This window comes from Etheostoma spectabile, chromosome 24, assembly GCF_008692095.1.
Source record: "Etheostoma spectabile isolate EspeVRDwgs_2016 chromosome 24, UIUC_Espe_1.0, whole genome shotgun sequence".
NCBI classification, from domain to species: Eukaryota; Metazoa; Chordata; class Actinopteri; order Perciformes; family Percidae; genus Etheostoma; species Etheostoma spectabile.
The window spans coordinates 5,877,072-5,893,966 of NC_045756.1; the positions used below are offsets into that span (position 1 = coordinate 5,877,072).

The window sequence follows — 16,895 nt, forward strand, 5'->3', positions numbered from 1 at the left end:
ATTTGACTTCGGATTTGAGTTCCATCTATCAAAAGAAGTGCATCCCCTCCCCTTGTTCTCCAAGAGCTTTACCCTCCAGGGAACCACTTAGGCTTGTCTTCCGTCACAACGCTCGCCACACCCACTTATACACATTTGGCTTTATCGGTTGTTGACAGACTGCAAAATAGCAAAAATTAATAATGGCGCAACGCTAACAGGCACCAAGAGAGTGTTTTGCATCACTGGCAAGTTTGCTGCACTTTGCCTGTACCCAGATGGCCGTTGTGCATCTATAAGCTGTCATAATACAGTTTTGGAACCTTCTGTTTGCAAATGGAGTACAAGCCAAGTTTGCTTCATACATTTTAATGAGAAGTTGTGGCACATTTATCACCTTTTAATTCTCATAATAAATCATTCATTGTAAGATGGGAATGAAAACAGCTGCAGCAGGTGAGAGTCCTTGTTGTTTTTATCATGACTACGGACTACTGAGAGTTTTGTCATCACACATCTGGCTTTATTCCGGGAACATTAACCTGATCTCTCTTATCCATGCATCCTAAGGACAAAGACAGGACCTGTATCAGCGTTTTGTAGTGTGGGGAAATCTTGGCTTTAGTGTGTTGGAATTTGGCAGTGAAATTATCCAGCATGGCTTGTTTGTGTTCTGAATATCAGATTTCAGTAACGCATGCCAAATTGCCTTCTGCTTTATGCCAATGCATGCTGGTAATTCAGAGGGCAAATTTACATTATACCGAGTGCCATCTGACGTGCCATGGCCGAGTCATTTTCAATTTTGAGCAAATTGCTTAAAATAACCTGTAACAATGTCATACTTCAGACATGTAACTTTTTTTATGTGTCATTTCTGCCTCAGTTTTAATCATAATATTGTACCGGAAATGTGTGGAAGCGGTTTAACTCATGCCTTTGGGCCACAAGATTAACCTTTCTATAAGACCGCAAGAGGGGAGGGGAACAACAGATATGAAATGATATGGGAAATAGGGTTAATCACTCTGTTGCAGAGAGTTAGATGGGAAAATTGATACCACTGACTCACATTGTTAGCTTAGCTTAGCTAAAATACCGTACATATCCACACTCCTTCTATTTCTTTATTTATATTTCTACTCTGATATTTATAAAATCTTGCAACTATAACACAGAATTTCCCTTTGGGGATCAATAAAGTATTTCTGATTCTGAATCTGATATTGACTGGAATCAGGGTAAATAGCTAGCCTCGCTCTCTTCAAGGTAAAAAAAAAAACTGTCTACCAGCATGCTCTAATGCTGACTAATATACATAATTATATCGTCATACATAATTATATTTCCCCATGCTTCCGGTCTTTACGGTAAGTTAATGGCTTGCTGGCTCTGACTTCGTATGTGGCGTAAAGACATGAGAGTGGCATCAATCTTTTAAATTGAGTCAAAACTAATATGAGACGAACAGTTTGAGCTGTACCTACAAATGTTAATGTTTTTTTTTGTCACAAATTCCCTTTATTGCGACTAATAGCTCTTTCAATGCACATGCAAGCACATTTAGGTGTCCAATTATTTGATGGAGGTTGATGTTTCGCTGTGGACCACTTGTCAAGATACACAAATCCGAGACAGGAGAGTAGAAAGAATAACAAGGTTACAGCCCAACCACCCCCCACTCCGTTTCTCCCTTTCTCACTCTCTGCCCGTAACCCTTAAAGTTGCATGATTTTCTTGATTTGAGTCTGGATAATCCTCCTAAGGGATTTGGTCGGTGATCACTGTAGGAGGGGTTGTCAGGGCAAACACACTGTTGGCTGTTTCATTCAGTATATAAAATTACATCACTCATCCGGCATCTCTCCCTTATCTATCTGTCTCCTTTATATGGCAGCACATCCATCTCCTTCCCTGTTTTTCCATCGCTGCCTGTAATTTAAACCAGGCACAGTCTGCTTCATGGATGTGATTTACCCTTTTTAAATTAGGATTGAAAAATGTGCACTTTTCTTTTTCTTTTAGGTGTAAAGCCACAGTAGCAAATTTGATTTTAAGCCCAGCAGAATAACATATCTGTTGCTTATTTGATAAAAGATACCAGCTCTGTAATGGAATACTTTAATCAGTCCTTCCTTCTCACGCATGTCTTCTGCTGGGATTCGTTTCCTGGTGAACACTAATATTCTGTTATGTTATGATTACCACATTTTACTTCCCATAATTCCAGTCGTCTCTCACACCAGATAACACTGAAAGACTGGAGCGACGCGCTTTGTGCTTCCGCTCCCCCTCTGACAAATTTGATCAGTTATGCAAATGAAGCAAAACCCATTTTGTTTCTTGCTCCATTCAGATCTGAAACTTCCTCCCCTCGTCTCTGCTTCGCAAAAACAAGTAAACTTTGAGAACAAGCGACATCTCCCAAGAACGCTTTAATTCTCAAACAGCAAGCGGTGACATTCAGAAACAATGTGCCAGCTTATTGGTGATGCAAAAAAGGACGCTCTTATTGAGGTTATGCCCACAGGAGTTTGTCACATATTCTGTAAACGTTAAGAGAATTTGACATACAGCATGTTTCTCTGTCTGTACTTTTATGTCTCATGTATTGTGCATGGGACCTGCTTAGTGCATTATTTAATGAGACATTGGAGCACAGACCTTTAGCTTCATGAGTGGAGAACGGCCTTGTTGTGACCCAACTGTGACTCCATTTGGAATCTTTTCTTTTTGCTTAGACAACCTTCTCTTTTCCCTAACACCCATAACAAGGCCTGTAATGGTGTTTTGCCCCTAGGTTGAACCCCATAGCAATTCCTGAGAACAAAGGCGTCAAAACCACCCATGTGTCCCAAGATGACTCACTCAATTGACTGATCTTCTTTCTGAAGTTTTACCATTTCTAACACTGCAGAGTACTTTATGTCGAGTAAGCAGCTGGCTACAATAACACATTTTTTATTAAAATATTCCGGAGCTGATGTGTTCTGGTTCCTTTTTAGAACTACTTTAGGGTACATACTGGCCATCTGTAGGTCTGCATTATGGAAATGTCCATATTGACTCTGTTCAAACATGACAGGATTAGTGCTGGTCCCACAGCGCTCATGTGATAAGGTAAATTCCCAGCCCTTGTTTCTCCCTCAGCACAGCGGGAGCCCTACTGTGAGTAATCGTTGAAAATGATCAAGGGAATATAAAACCTATTTGACCCTATTTGAACCTGTCCTCCTTTGAATGACATACTGTTAATCCTCTCATAAATTTCATCACTGTTTGAAGGTAAAAGGTGAAAGGTGCCTTCGTTGTCATTTCCAAGCACACATGGAGAAGCAAAATGTGTCCATTGCATTTAACCCATCCTTTACATAGATGTAGTGGGAAGCCGCAGGCGCCCAGGGACCAACTCCAGTTATTTTTGCCCTTGCCTTTTGGTCTGGGGGCAATGACAGGAGCACTAACCTAACATCCATGTTTTTGGATTTAGAAAGGACTTGCAGAATTCTGTTGCCGCCATATTTTAGTTTTGGCTCTCATTTGAGGTAAAAATGCAACCAGCCAAGCATAGACATAATCCAGTACATAGCTCCCCAAATTCCCAGCACAACATTCACAGACAAAAAAACTAAACCCTTTTTAACAGCAGATGTTACATTTCCAGTACATATTCAGCGTGACGTGCATGCCTCGATGTACTGTATCCACTTTCCGTACCATTTCCCCTTACAGCTGCTATTTCAGATACATGCTCAGTGATGCATTCACGTCTATGCTAAAGTGTTACCGTAAAACTCCCAGGACACATTTTGGGCATCTGTGTTTCGTTATGTAACAAGTATATTATTTGAAAAACTATGCGTTTCTTCAAGTGATGAGGAAGTTTAAATACGTATACGTCTCCACAGATTTGATCACTAACATGAAAAATGACACGATGAGTGGATGAGGATGTTTCCCAAATGCAGTCATACTGTACATGCCTCTAAGAGTGTACTCAATAATTGATTACTTTAGCTCGGTTTTGCCACATGAAGTGAGCAATTCTGTCCTTGTAGGACTGAAGGAAAGTTAAAAATAACTTGCGGAATCTTGCATTTCATATTCCTCGCTCACTCTCACACACACACACACACACACACACACACACACACACACACACACACATGCTGGTATGCTGGATGAGATTTGTAACAGGGGGAAAGACAGCACTGTGGAACAAATAAATCAAACATGACAGAAAAACTGTGGAGTTAATTAATCCTTGTCATTTAGCGTCAATTGTGAAATTTTATTAGCATTAGCGTTTGCATTTGTATCAAGTAATGTGATTTCATAACAGTTGGGATTTCCCACATCTGAGCGTTGCGTAAGTTGTCAGTTACAATAAAGTAGACTTTCAACTTTTTCCAAACTCCTTCTGCCCAGCTTTCTGATTTCTGAGAGTTGCCAGCAGTGTGCATTTGTAAACACAGTGAGCAAAGTGTGCAGTATACCATAAATTTGTCTGGAATTCAGGCGATTAATAAGTATGATGTAACTAAATACAGTTAGAAAAATTTGACAAGGCCCATGTTGGCTGAGCTCACACTGACTTCAGCCAGTTGTCTGTTTACTGAAACATCTGTTTACTAAAGAGGCAAGTAGAGTGATTAGTTCTGCTCCAAATACTATCACATAATACTTACTGTAAGTGCCACTGTGTATTCAGAGCCACGCTGTCACACACACACACACACACACACACACACACACATACTTACACACAGTCACATACTATGCATACTTACACATGCATGCACTTACTCTAGTGATGCATGTTCAACCCTTGGCATGTATTGGATGTACTGCATATGTAAGTCCTAAACCCATTCCTGCACTGACTGAGCATCGCTATAACTCCTCCATAATTATAAGTACATCCTTTTTTCAAAGTGCTTCATAGAACACTCAACAGTGCGCCCTACTGAACTTTTTCTTTTTTCTCTCACTGGAGGATTTTCATTTCCAACATGATTCAAGAAACAAGACATGAGTGACAAGCAGTTTTTTATTCATCGCAATGATCACCAACCTCCTGTGTAATCTTATTTGTGGAGCGTTCAGCGACACTTGTTCTGCTGTGGTATTTTTAGCCTGCGGAATTATGCTTCAGTGTTTGGTGCAGATATTCGAGCCGGCTGTAATATTTTCAGCCTGTGTGTGTTTTGACATGGATTTCCTATGTATTAATGCTAACCTGACTTTTGGTTTCATTAATGTGCTTTTTTTCAGAAACCACTGGATCACCACATATATTTTACAAAATATATAAACAAATAGTGTTTGTCTGGTTAAAGGGAAGACCCAAGCCCTGACTTTTCAATTGTTTTCTTCATGAGAGACTGTGAAATTACGGTGACTGGTGAGTAATTACCTTTAGTTGTCTCTGGGGGATCCATCTGTTTGATTCCGGTCCTTACGTCGCCTCTCAGAACTTGTTCTTGGATCCATTAATCGACAGCCCAAAGGTGCAGGTTGCAAATGAAAATGATGTGTCTTATTTTCTGGCTGAAACTCAGCAGTGAATTTAAGAGCTGTTTCTGTCGAGCTTTAGGCCAAATCCAAACAACATAATTCAAAAGGACGATCACCAGATTTCTTTTAAAGACATCATTTAAAACTCTGCTACGGTGCCCTTTGTGTTTCCAGCCCCCTGGTTCCACTGGGCCTTATGTGACATTTGCAAATAATCAATGGGTTGTTATGCAGTGGACTGTGTTGTCCAACAGAGACATACTGTTGTGCTGCAAAAGATGAAATGCAACACTGTAAAGTGTTTTATGGCTGCTGCTAGTACAAATACAGTGGCACGGTGACAGGTTGTAGACATAACTGATCTACAAGCAAGATAACCTATACCTTTAGAAAAATATATTGAATCATTTTCATCCTTTCCTGATAAAACTGGAGGCATTTTTCTTGTCATACACCTCATGAAGTTTTCCTTTTTGTGACCGGCCCTTGTTACTCCTTTCATTCAGATTCATTACTGTGTAAAAATAAGTTCATCCTGTACACCAAAGCAGTATCCTAGCTAATTAAACCTTACCTCCATTTGCATTGTAAGGGTCATGCCGCGTATTGATCCTTGTTTCAGCTTCACCATTTCCATCACACCAGCAATCCTGTCTGCCAATCAAAGCGTTGACGTACATGCCTCTCTCCCAAAGGGCAGCACAGACATTTAAATTCATGTCTTAATCCTCAGAATAAATGTTAAATGCGTATACCTAGGCTTACCTGTAGTTATCCATTAAATATGGTTGTTTAACACAACTGTTTATCACAACTAATCAAGTGAAGTAATAGCAAGTAAGTTGTTACATGTAACACACTCTGCCCCGTCTTATAGTCTATCTGCAATGTCAACCTATTCAGAAGCATTTATATAGGTACATCTTTAAACAACTGTTTTATTGATTTAATTTTTTATAGTTTCTAGCATATTTATATTCTGTTTTCATGTGCTGCCAGATCCCATATTTATAACCTTCCCCACTAGCAACTAGAGGTTTCATTTGATATGAGCTTGTCTTATTAATGAACAAACTTGTAGCTGCACCTGCTGTCCTCCAACCAAATGCTGCTCTCCCACTGCAGAAGACGTTCATTTTGAAGAGAAATGCGATGTTTCGAAACACTCACGCTCTTGGCTCAAGCCGGTAAATGCTATTTGCGGTGCAGTTAAGGACAGTCGTTGAATATGTGTGTGCCACGGTGAAGATTCTGGCCAGCAGCCTATGTCTAGTCCAAATCATCGGTAGGGAAAGGACAGGGTGTGCCCAGTTCTAGTCTAGTCTGTGTGTGTGTGTGTGTGTGTGTGTGTGTGTGTGTGTGTGTGTGTGTGTGTGTGTGTGTGTGTGTGTGTGTGTGTGTGTGTGTGTGTGTGTGCGTGTGTGTGTGTGTGTGTATGTGTGTGTGCCTGCCTGCACGGCATGAGTAAGAGAGAGAAAGTGAGAGCAACAAGGAGAGGAAAAGTCAAGGGGGAGAAATGATAATGGATAAATGAACAAATAGAGCCAAAGCCCTTAAATGTCTTTTCCAGATGGAGAGTTTACATTTGCTCTCAGATAATGTGTGTTTGAAGGTGAGGTTCAACCATGCCGGACAGCTGTGATTGATATAGCTGACTGTGTACTATTTTACCATTTACCTAACCCTGACATGTACAAAGTTGTATTTGTGCTTGTATTTTGCTGTGTGTGTGTGTGTGTGTGTGTGTGTGTGTGTGTGTGTGTGTGTGTGTGTGTGTGTGTGTGTGTCAGGAGATTCTCACCTACCACTTTATCAAGTACACCTGTTTAACTGCGCGTTAACGCGGATATCTAATCAGCCAATCACGTGGCAGCAGCTCAATGCATCTCAAACAGGTTTCTTGAACATGACAGTGGGTTCGCTGTACTCAAATGGCCCCCATAGTCACCAGATCTCAAACCAGAAGAGCACCTTTGAGATGTGGTGGAACGGGAGATTTCCATCATGGTTGTGCAGCCGACAAATGTGTAGGAGCTGCTTGATGTTATCATGTCAATATGGATCAAAATCTCTAAGGAATGTTCCCAGCACTTTGTTGAATCCATGCCACAAATCATTAAGGCAGTAGAGTTAGCAAAAGCAGGTCCAATCCGGTACTGGCAAGGTATACCTAATAAAATGATGGATAAGTGCAGCATGATCATGCATTCTTTTTTGCACTACGTTGACGTGAAAATGAGTTTTCCCATCCTGAACAGTGCTGTGTGAAGGAAGGGGAGCTGTCCGTGGTCCTGAAACGAAAGCTGACTGAAAGCCTAAATGTAGCAGTTCCCCCCTCCCCACCTAGTTGTATGTCCTTTGTCAGGAAAAGCTTTTACATAAGCTTTTAATTGATTCCATCGTCACACGCCGTTGGCATGTTTCCACATCAGCCGGTGTTTGGAAGGAGTGGAGTTTCATCTCTAGAGGACATAAAGATCCAAATCCCACTAATCAGCTCAAGTACAGTTCAGTCTTTAATATGATCTCAGAGGGTCGTTAATTTGTAGGGGAAATACTTTACACCGCACAGTGCAGCACAGATCATCATGACAAATTCAACATTTACCCGCCACCATAAAATAGTAGAATAGCGGTGACTCACTGCCTCTGCAGTTAGTGCTGATAGACTATGGATTCAGCAACCTGGTGGCCGATGGGGAGATACAAATGAATGCATATGGTCGAGTATTGTAGCCTAAACCAGATGTGAGAGGACAGGGTTGAAATAAATAACATGTTTTTTTCAACAATTCAAATGGTGAAAAAACAACCAACCAATCAGAACTTTAACAGATTAAGAATGGAGACAATAACTTCCTGTGACAGAGCTTGACAATGCATTTATGAAGAATAGTGGCAGAAAAACTTTACGACTTCAGCAACTAGGCGTGCTAGAGGCTTGAGTGACATTTCTATGTACTGAGCGGATCACTCCCCCTGGCATTGTGTTAGGGTTAGGGTTAGAATTGCATTTCGTTCAAATCAGAGTTAAAGGTAGAGGTATAAAAAGCTCGCTAAGCAAACAACCTTGCCAATTGACACTCAACTGATTGACAGTTAACGAGTGATAAACGTCACAATAACTTAATCAGACATTAAGTTCAAATAGTTCATTTCAAATATGTATTTGTAACTCATAACTGCCTTCTTTGTGGAGTAGTTTTTACTCTTGCAGAGAAGGTCAAATAAAAGTGATGGGTGCAGTCAAGATAAGACGCTTTGGTAGCTTCTTCCATTTGGGATTATGGCTGAAAGTATTTTTCAATCAGTCTGTCAACCATATTCTTGATTAATCAGTTAGTTGTTTGGTCTATAAAATGTCATAAAATTGTGAAAAATGTCAATCACTGTTTTCCAAAGCCCAAGATGACGTCCTCAAATGTCTTGTTTGATTCACAACTCAAAGATGTTCAGTTTACTGTCGTAAAGGAGTGAAACAATAGTTTAAAAACAACTATTTTTAAAAATTCAAAAAAAATGACTCAAACCGATTAATCAATTATCAAAAATACATATTTGATGAATGCAATAGTTGACAACTAATCTATTCATTTTTGCAGCTCTATGTTGGACTTTTGGACAACTCGCTGTTTCCATAAAGGTCTGCAGCACTGTCAAGATGCCTTGCTATTGGTCAATGGTGCAAAATTGGAATTACTGGATTTTGCCTTAAATAAACAAAATAACCCTTCTCGCAAACAGAACTCAGCTAAAACGAGCACATGGTCAGACTGAAGGGAAGGAAAATGGGAGTTCAATCTGATTATCAGGCTTGCGATCAGGAGCTTGAAGGCTTTAGCTTTCATAATGATGGCTCTTGTCCAAAGTCTTGATGGCCCAGTGCTACTCAAGGAAATCTGAATGTAGTCTGTAAATGGTAAATGGGAGAGCTTTTCAGTTTCAGAATGGATGTATCCATTATTCCTTTCAGTTTGTCAGTGAATGAGATTGATTTTGAGAATATTTGTTTTCCAAAGTGCTTACCGAACCCTCTGCTGCCAATTAACAACTTTGTGAAATTCTTGTTGTTTTTTTTCCTTCTGCTTTTTTTTAATTGCTTGTTTAGCAAACATCTGCACTTTACAAGATGTTCAGAGAGCATGCAGAATTTAGCTTAATGTTTAAGTGGTTACATAAAAAGCAAGTGTGTGTGCATGTTTTTTTGTGCATGCTTATATGTGTCTATGTGAAATGGAGAGAGCCTGTTGTTTTCAGATAGTAAAGCCATAAAATAAGAGCACTCACAGGGCAACTCTTTTAACAACATGCACCAATGTTTCATTTATGAACTGTACAGCGTCATGGGAGAAAGACTGAGTGAGCAAGAGAGGAAAAAGCCAACAAATGGAATGGGAGCGGGACTGGACAAGAAGAAGGTCAGGCGATGGCGGGAGTTGTCTTGCTAGGAGCTATGAGTGTGTTAAGTTGGAACTATTAATGAGCATAATGAGGAAGACTAAGAGGGGAGAGGCTCCATTAGCAAGCAAATTAGGACATTATTAGTGACAAAGTAATGCCAATAGACAATCCTACTGACAACAGCACAAATCTAGTTAATTCAGCTTTAGATGTAACTGTGATATACATTATATTTATTTATATTAGTTTTTGATCTTGTTTAATTAATTAATCATTTAGTCTTGTCAGAAAATAGTAAAATGTGTTCATTATGATGTCTCAGAGCCCAGGGTTACGTCTTTAAGTTCCTTCTGTTGTGCGACCCAGAGTCCAAAACCCAAAGAAATTCACATGTGACAAAGAAAAGAAGCAAATCCTCACATTTGAGAAGCTGGAAGCAACCAATTGTAAAACGACATTAAACGAGTCACAATAGACTCCCCGACTTTTTAAGCACCCATACAGTATGGGTGCCATGCGAGTTGTTGACGTGTCTCTGCTTGTGGATGTTCTTCACCTATTAACATCGTAATGCTATGATTCACACAATGCCAATGGATGTTGCCTGTTTGACACAGATTGGAGCTGACATTTTTGTTATTGCACAGTGTGACACGCAAGTAACTTCTAGACCGTTATCTCACAGCGTTTCTGGGGTTTAAGTCACTTACACCATGTACGTCATGTGTTTGTTTTATGCTAACTTTAAACCACAACCAGATAAAAACACCCTGTATTCATTTTTACTCCTTTTTTCTCCTTTTCTTTTTGGGCCTCAAAACCAAAACCAGTGTTTTGAATTGAGCCCCCTGCCTTGTTTGAAGATGATACAGTCTTTAAATATGCACAGTTACTTCAGGCTAATTGTGAAGTTTTGTAGAAAGTTTTTCTGAGATTTGCGTGTTCAGGAGTGTGTAATCACAGCGAGTTGAAAGTTGTCTCTGTGCATCTCATGTCAAGACCCTAGACCAGAAATACCTTAGATTGAAATAGATTTTTTTAAAGCACTTTGTAAGCCATCATATCACTGTACAAATGAAAGACTGGGAATGAACACTTGCTAAATAAAGGAAGAAAAGAGGTGACTCAAACTCTGAGGTACATTTATTATGTATATTTCACTGTTCATTCCACCACTTAACCTATATGTCTGAGAGGGGTCCTCAACTCCACCAGCATGGAGGTCACTCAGCAGCTGAGCTTTTAAAAAGACGGGGGGGGGGGGACGTTCTAGCCTATATTACCCTAGTTGTTCTGTAGAGTGTAAAGTGGTGAGAATTGGCAGGGGGGGAAGCGGGTTTCTACTGGCTTTAGTGAGCATTGTCATAATGTAGGCTAAAGCATCTTGGGAGAGCTCTTTGCTTTTTGTGCAAAGTCAGTCAGTCTTGAGGGGTTTTGACAAGACATTAAGAGTGTGTGTGTGTGTGTGTGTGGGGGGTCTATTCAAAAAAGAAAGTCCAAACTAAATTATTTTCACTCCCAGCGGTAATGAGCCCACATTGGCCTGCAAAGTCCTTTAAATGGCCTACATACTGAGCCTGGATCTTTAAATTGTCTTAAATACAAGTCAAGCTCTGACTTGAAAATGTTTTTTGTTAGCAAAGACTCAGATTACTCTCATCTCCTGACTTTGGTTAAAGAGACAGTCAGACAGAGGCTGACCATGTTAGGGTGCTGCGTCAGAGTAGAGTCCAAACTAGCAATGAGTCAGGTCAAACCCAAAAGTACAGTAACAAAATTGTTAAAAATGACCATCACATTCCCCCAGATGTCAAGGTTTAAACCCCCATATATATATTTAATATTTAGCCTTACATTTCCTAACATTACACAGCATGAACTACCATGAGCTACTGTGTACCAGAACGAGGAGGGCTCTAGCTGGGAGCCACCAGAGCAAAAGTGTGTTAACTTGTTCATAAATTTTATTTGTTAGATCATGACACAACCATATGGGTTCTCTCCAAAATTGCCTGGTCTTGCTTTAAGGCATGGCCCAGATCATTGTCTCCATTTAAAATCAAAACAACATTGCAATAAACCCAAGCAGATCACTTTGATTAGAGTGTCTTTGGTCAACTTGTAACAAATCTGGCTGGTATTGCTGAAACAATGTGGGATCACAATTCACAGTTTCAAACCCGCTGCTAACACTCCAAAGTTGCTACAACAACCTGTAGCATCTGTTGCTGCACATCACAGTGACTGGACAAGAATTCAGGAGCATGGATTATTAATTAGTGACCACAAGACTACAGTTATCATTGGACACAAAGAGCTATTTTTAGTTCTCAATGAAAGCCACGACAATGCTATTTACTGATTAAATGTAATGAATGTCAGAGAAAAGGGGATTTTAATAGTACTCTGATGGATTATTACGTACTAAGCTAATGTGTATGTGGTAGTATAGCTATTGTTTAGGCTGAACCCTGTGATGGATTACCTCATTGGACAGCAGCAATCTGAATCAGAGCTGCAGTACAGGAGGAATGAAACCATTGTTGAGATGCACCCAGAGCTCCGTGTTTGGAGCTGTGTTCTTGCTGACTGGAGCATGTGGTAGCTGTGCAGGGGGGGGGCTGAGCCAGCTGGCTCCACTGCTTTCTGTGATAGGAAGGTCTGACATATGATGCAGCAAAAAACAACCTGACTAACTCAAGTAAACACCATCCTTGCTACTAAATGAGGACGGGCATTTGGATATTGGGGTGGAAAGTTGCAATGATGATTCACTGACTGCTCTCACACAGTGGCTGCAGAGGTTAGGCCTGTCAATTCATTATACAATAGTTATCCTCATGGTTTTGAACAATCCTAATACACAGAGGGGATCAATATCTGTAATGGCAGTCCATGAGGGACAAGCCATGACAAATCAATTAGTCAGCGGGGGGTTTTATGGCTGAAACAAACATCAGGATTCTAATTTTGTCAAAACCATTGAACTAAAACAAAATATACTGCTCCATGGATTACTTACAAACAGAGACACTACTGGCACAGGCAGTCTCTCTATAAACTAGCATGTCAAAATAAATCCAGTAATCAATTCAAACTAGAATCTGTGAAATCTATCAATTGCATGCCACAGTTTTAATTGCTTCTGTTTTCAAATGAGGCTTTTATATGTAAAGTCCAAAGGTGTCCCCCCGATGCTGCCATAGTGTATTGCGTATTACTACATTAAAAAAAAAAAAAAGCATTTAAAAATTAGAAATTTTTCTTAAATTGTGCCTCACCTTTTTTTACTGAAAAATGGTTCTTGTCAGTACATTGTTGTCAAGGAAAGAGAAATTGATTTGAATTTGTTTTATGAAGTTTAGCTTTTGAGCAGTAGTGTGGATGACGGGGAGAAATTGATCCCTAGAGATGAAGAGAGGGATGTTAATTGATCAGTTGGAAAGAAAAAGGTACTTTTTAGAGTCAATACAGTGGCCTTTTCAGCAAAGGCAACCCTAACAACAACACCCTGCCGCTTCTTTTGAAGGCATATATTTGGTTTTGTGGTATGTTGTCGGGAAATGCATCAAATAGGGGCGGAACAGGGGAAAAGGCCTAACGTTAAGACAGCGAGTTTGTGCTACAGTCGGACAAAAAACTCTGCTTGCATAGTTCACCAAGGGGACAACTTTCATGATGTGAATAACCGGTTTCTAGTGACAGTATTTTGCGTTCTGATCTGTCGATGTTTGTACGTTCCTGTACAGAGATGCTTCAACCTTGTGAACTTTTAGTAAAAACATTGAGGGAGAAAAAGAATGAGTAGTCAGGAAGACGCCCAGCTAAAGGATAGAGGATGTGGTTTTCAATGCTTCTTGTAAAATCCCAACCTTCTGCTTTCAGCAAGTGAGGCAGGTGATGCTGACAGTGAGCAGCTTTGAGGCAAAGGACCTTGACAGTGTCGAAAATATCCATCCCACATGCCGTATTTCATTTACAAGTGGGCCCTAAAGTGTATTTTCTGCCACTAGGAATGGCAATACCATTCAAATATTTACTGGCAGAACAATCTGCCCTTCTCTGTCTCCATCTGACTTAAAAAAAAAAAAACACTTGTTTCTCACTGGAGGAAGACCAAAAGTGAAGAGTGAAATATTAATGCCGTCAAGGTGAACTTTAAGAGTCAGTTTCCTCTTAACGCTTCCTCCTGTGTGTCTCCAGATGGAGGGATGTTTCCATACACGTTGTTGCTCTCCGAAAAGCCTCTTACTCCACACCAACACACACACACACATACACACACACACACACACACACACTCTTATTTTATCTCTCTCTCTCTCATCCACACAAATACTCATACTCTCTCTCACACATACACATACAGCTGGATTTGTTTTCTCTGTGATGAGAGGGATTATGGGATAAAGGAGGCGAGGCCACAGCAGTTTAGTTCAGTTTGGACCAAAACTGCTCTCAGCAGCAGCAGCAGCAGCAGCAGCAGCACAATGACGAACACAGACAAATGTCTGGCTACACACTGGAGATCTGCACAGCCGTTACCGCCACAACCTCTGTACATTTTGAGCACAAGAGCCTCTGATTGTGTTTCTGAAGTGGCAGTGGATCTGTTTTTCTTTCAGATGACTGAAATGGCAACAGAATCGAGATGAGTTGAACTCAAAAGCCCTATAGGGTTGAAGTGGATCTATTGCCTTTTTCTTTTTTTTTGCAGTTGGTTTTAATGGAAGAAAGGAAGATATGTGTATTTCTTGAGACAACTGATGTATCATTTAGTTTTTTTTCTTCTACATGACAACTGATCAGCAGGATGACTGAAAGGGTCTGATAGTGTTTAACACTTTTCATCTAAGGCCAGTTTTCTTTTTCAAACACTGCAAGCTGTGACATGACTGACTGATGTATTCAACCCATCAACAGCACAATATGGGAATTGATCAACAGGAGTCTTACGGTGATGACGTCCTTGTCTAGTACGCATTTTCTTCTATTTTAAGAATTGGTATTGACTGCAGAGCAGATGCCTGATCAATTTGGGGCCTTTGCTTTTAATGGGATACATCCCAGAGCTGAAACTGTGACGTGTGAGGTCTCTCTGCCATAAAGCACACAGTAGAGAATATGCTGCGTAACAGAATATCGGCCTGAATCTTGGCACTGAAATGCCATCAATCTATTCATTGTTACTGTAGCTATGCATCAGCTTGCTATCATGATATGAGGTCAGGACAATAAACTTGTCCTCAAGGTTTATGGTTGTGTGGGAGGAAGTGTTCTCCAAAATAAATCAAATGCGGGTGTGAAGTGCATGCTGTAGATGCTTGAATTCAGTGGCGTTTCTCCGGCTTGAAGATCTTTTATTGATTCATTGATTTATTGTGATTATTTCTGTGGGGAGTTTTACAATCTGTTCATGATTAGTCACTGTAGCATGTGAGGCTTAACTCAGTGACTCAAGAGGGTGGTCTGTTGAACTCTCGTTATAGCACCACATTGGGCTCTCTTCACCACATTGGAGCTCCCTCTGTCTCTTCACATTCTCCTGAAACCCTCAGTGAGATTATTTGAGTAATCTGTGTTAACTGAATCAGCCGTCACATCGGCACATGGGTACACTTTTGCAGAGCAAACACATCAGCGCACGCGCGTACATGCAGCCATTGATCGCCTATCTACGGCCTTTATTTGACTGCGGTCGATTGCACTAAACAGTGCTATCTCGAACTGCAAGCCACTCATGGAGACACAAGAGGTCACACTAATTGGGCGGAGAGGGATCTAACGAGAGCTGTATGGCCATTTCCATTATCAATTCACCTCTTGATTCTTCTCTTAAATGATTCAACGCTTGAAAAAAGTACATGCATGTGCTGTGATGTTTATGTATGAGTTCTGTTCTCTGTGGATCATCTCCCGGCATAAAAGCCTTCTAATCAATCTAAAGATTGCAGCTACTTAAAATCCAAACGGGAAGTTTTGTTTAAATATTGTTAAATGAAGTGACTTACAGTACGTGCAGATAGAGTAAGGTACTTTTGTGTGTTCTCAGAAATTACCATCTTACCGGGTTCACTCTGCTATGATTCAAGATACTGGTCCTTGTGTGTCTATATATTTTCTAAAACAAAACAAAAAATACTAATTAGGAAGCGGTTTACTTCTCAGAAAGTGTACTGGAGATTGAAACTGGCACAGAATCCTTTACTTTAATTATCTTCCACATCACACTGACAAAAACATGCTACATGATGCAAGGGTGGTGATGGCGCAGTGGGCATGACTTATTCCTTAGGTGTGGGAGACGCAGGTTCAATTCCCACTGTAATACATCAACCCATTTGTCCCTCAGCAAGAAACTTAACCCCTAGCTCCAGAGGTGTGTGCTCTCTGATTTATATATCAATTGTAAGTTGCTTTTTGTTCTTTTTGTTTCAGCCATAAGAACAAAATGTCAGGCTGGCCGCCCCCTGGCCCAGGGTCCTGGGCTGGACTGCAGGGGCCTCCGTACAGTTGGGACAGCATGAACAACACCAGGGAGGGACGGGACTTCCTCACCAAGTATGTCCAGTGTGATCATAAACCCCAGCATGCATAGATGATGCACAATCACTATTATAGAGATGTATATGGTTGCATTATGCAGTAGTAGTGCAAGGTTCAAAAGTTGTTTAAGCTGACTAATGTTGCATTGTTTTGAGTTTTTCCTTCAACCTGCCAATTCTCAAAATGAATACTCTAGTTTAATTACAAATGTACTTCAATGAGCGGGTGGGTGTTCTTTATGGGTGTTCTTTCACCTGACCCTTCCTCCCTACATGCACAAAAAGTAGCTATTGTTCAGGTCATTTGGCATTCCATGTGTGCTTTCAGTGTCAATTGTCTGACTTAATTTGTTTTTGCGGGGAGAAACTTTCAGCCAAATCCTCAAGCTGGACCGGCATTGACGTCTCGACATACAGAACACTCTGCCCAATGAATCCAGAATACATGTAAAC

At 40.5% G+C, this 16,895-nt stretch overlaps 1 protein-coding gene across 4 annotated transcripts in view; it reads left to right on the forward strand.

Annotated features, from left to right (window-relative positions):
• The window catches only part of LOC116673928 (FERM and PDZ domain-containing protein 4), a 57,579-nt gene that overhangs the window by 18,119 nt on the left and 22,565 nt on the right, over positions 1-16,895 (forward strand). For 2 of the 4 annotated variants that reach the window (XM_032506304.1, XM_032506307.1), the window contains exons 1-2: positions 14,331-14,873; positions 16,336-16,458. In XM_032506304.1, the coding sequence (XP_032362195.1) occupies positions 14,800-14,873; positions 16,336-16,458 (197 nt within the window). In that variant the 5' untranslated portion in view covers positions 14,331-14,799. Of the gene's footprint in view, positions 1-14,330; positions 14,874-16,335; positions 16,459-16,895 lie in introns of those variants that run through there. The other 2 variants (XM_032506305.1, XM_032506306.1) reach the window with 1 other exon arrangement.